Source organism: Trypanosoma cruzi, genomic scaffold, assembly GCF_000209065.1.
Source record: "Trypanosoma cruzi strain CL Brener 1047053516657 genomic scaffold, whole genome shotgun sequence".
Classification (NCBI taxonomy): Eukaryota; Euglenozoa; class Kinetoplastea; order Trypanosomatida; family Trypanosomatidae; genus Trypanosoma; species Trypanosoma cruzi.
In genome coordinates, this window is record NW_001849436.1 from 127,321 (window position 1) to 129,491 (window position 2,171).

At 54.8% G+C, this 2,171-nt stretch overlaps 1 protein-coding gene across 1 annotated transcript, besides 1 other annotated feature; it reads left to right on the plus strand.

Moving 5' to 3' along the window:
* Nucleotides 1–2,171: a sequence feature (areas not merged during assembly with more than two copies in the genome that could not be assigned to a particular haplotype).
* Tc00.1047053510171.10 (trans-sialidase, putative) lies at nt 953–2,171 on the plus strand (the record flags this gene model as incomplete). The annotated part of the gene is made up of 1 exon (XM_797540.1): nt 953–2,171. A coding segment is annotated over one exon (1,219 nt), but the record flags the coding sequence as incomplete, so codon positions are not given.

Sequence of the window (2,171 nt, forward strand, 5' to 3'; positions counted from 1 at the left end):
CCTGTTTCACTGCTTGGAGGGGGCTGTTGTTCGCTGGGGCAACCTGTTTTGTGTGTCCAGACGCTGCTTGCGCCGAGTGGCGGGGCGCCGTGTTGGTGTGTGTGCGGCACCGTCATGCGGGGCAGCAGCGTGACGTTTACGGACTGCGTGCCTGTGAGCTGATGAATGTGGCGGGAGGCGTGTCTGAGGAGAATCTGTGAAAGGAGGAGCGACATGCGTTTGGCGGTGCTGCTGTGCGATGTGCGGGGGAGGAAGAAACACAATTGCTTTCTGACATGCCGGTGAGTGTGCCACGGCCGCCGATGAGTTCTCAGGGAGAGGGACAGGAGGGAGACGGAGACTGTGCGCACCCGCTGCGATGTGTGGTGCCACAGGATGCGGTTGCCGTTGTTAAGGATGCAGCGGCCGCCATGCGTGCAGGAGAGCGTCATCTGCGTCATTGTGCCTGCAGAGCTTGCAGGTGCTGCGAGGAGGTGCAGACGACCTCTCGTTATTGGGACGCTGAGGCTGTTTTTCTTCTTTCTTGAGCGGGAGAAGCAACTCTTCTTGCACGTGACGTGCTGCTCTGCATCGATGCTCCCAACGGGTTGTCACGCAGCCGTGCCGTTGCAGTGCAACTCTCGTGCTCCTCACTGCACACGTGGCTCCCTGTTGCTTGGCTTATTTGTAGCGCCATGGCCTGCGGTCCCCCATTGGGAGGCTGCTCACATGTTTTTCTTAATTTTTTTGTGCTGTTGAGAGGTGCTGTGGAGTAATGGCTGCGGGGATGGTGATTTTGTGCTTCGCTTTGAGCGGTGACGGTGTGTACTGCTGTTCTGTTCTCTTTCTGCCGCTGTTGCCTGTTGCTCCCCTCCAAGAAGGAAGCTACTACCAAGCGCGAATCGCTACTGTGAAATTTGAAGGCAGTGAAAGGACCAACAACAGCACACACACAGTCCACACACATATTTGTATGCTCTCACGTGTTGCTGCAGTGAAGGCAACCCGCACACACAACCGTCGCCGCGTGACCGGATCCACCGGAAGGAGGAGGGAAGGAAGAGAGAGTGAGCCGCAGAGACCCAACATGTCCCGGCCTGTGTTTGCTTCCGCGTTGCTCCTCCTTGTCGTGATGATGTGCGGCGGCAGTGGAGCTGCACACGCGGTGGAGATCAATTTGGGGGATGCGCAGCTGCCGAATGAGGTTGCTATTCTTGTGCCAGAGAAGACGCTGGTGGATTCAAAAGGTGGGAAGGGCCAAATTACAACGAGGGAGTCATTTGCCGCTCCTTCTCTCGTCCGTGCTGGTGGAGTGATGACTGTGCTTGCCGAGGGTTGGATCAGGTATACTGGATCGCACAAAACATCGAGTGGGCTTGGTTCTGCCGATATTGTGGCGGGGTACATCAGCGCTGCGGAGACGTGGCCATCCATTGTTGCTGAAGTCACCAGCAAGGAATGGAGGGCGCACACTGTCCTTGGCGATGGGAATGGCGATGATCTTTTGGGCGTTTTGCGAAATCCCACATCAGTTGGAATGGACAATAAGGCGTTTCTACTTGTGGGAAACTGTACTATGAAGTATGACGCTACTAAAAAGATTTGGCAGAAGGTTGGCTGGGATATTCGAATGCTTGTGGGTGAGGCCACGCAGTCCATATCCAGCGGTCGGGGTGAATGGATCGAATGGGCTGCACCCATATCACTGATGTCACTGATCCCCGAAAAGCTTAAAAGTGCACTGAAGGAATTTGTGGGTGGTGGTGGCTCAGGCATTGTGACGTACGACGGCACGATTGTGTTTCCTCTGACAGCGAGGAATCAAAATGGAGACCCTGTCTCATTGCTCATTTACTCAAAGGATAAAGGCAACAGCTGGGTGGTCCCAAAGGGCATTTCTCCTGTGGACTGCTTTGACTCCCGCATCATCGAATGGGATTATGGGACACTTCTCATGGTTACTGACTGTTTGGATGGCCGCAAGGTGTTTGAGTCGAATGACATGGGGGAATCGTGGACTGAAGCTTTCGGGGTACTCTCATGGCTGTCGACAGACGCGCCACCTGACCCTTACGGCAGGAGGTATCTTTTGGGATCCATCATTACTGCGATCATTGAGGGAAATAATTTAATTCTGTACACTCAGAAGGGGAGGTACCCTCCGGGGGAGCGTGGTTTACCCAATGCGTTCT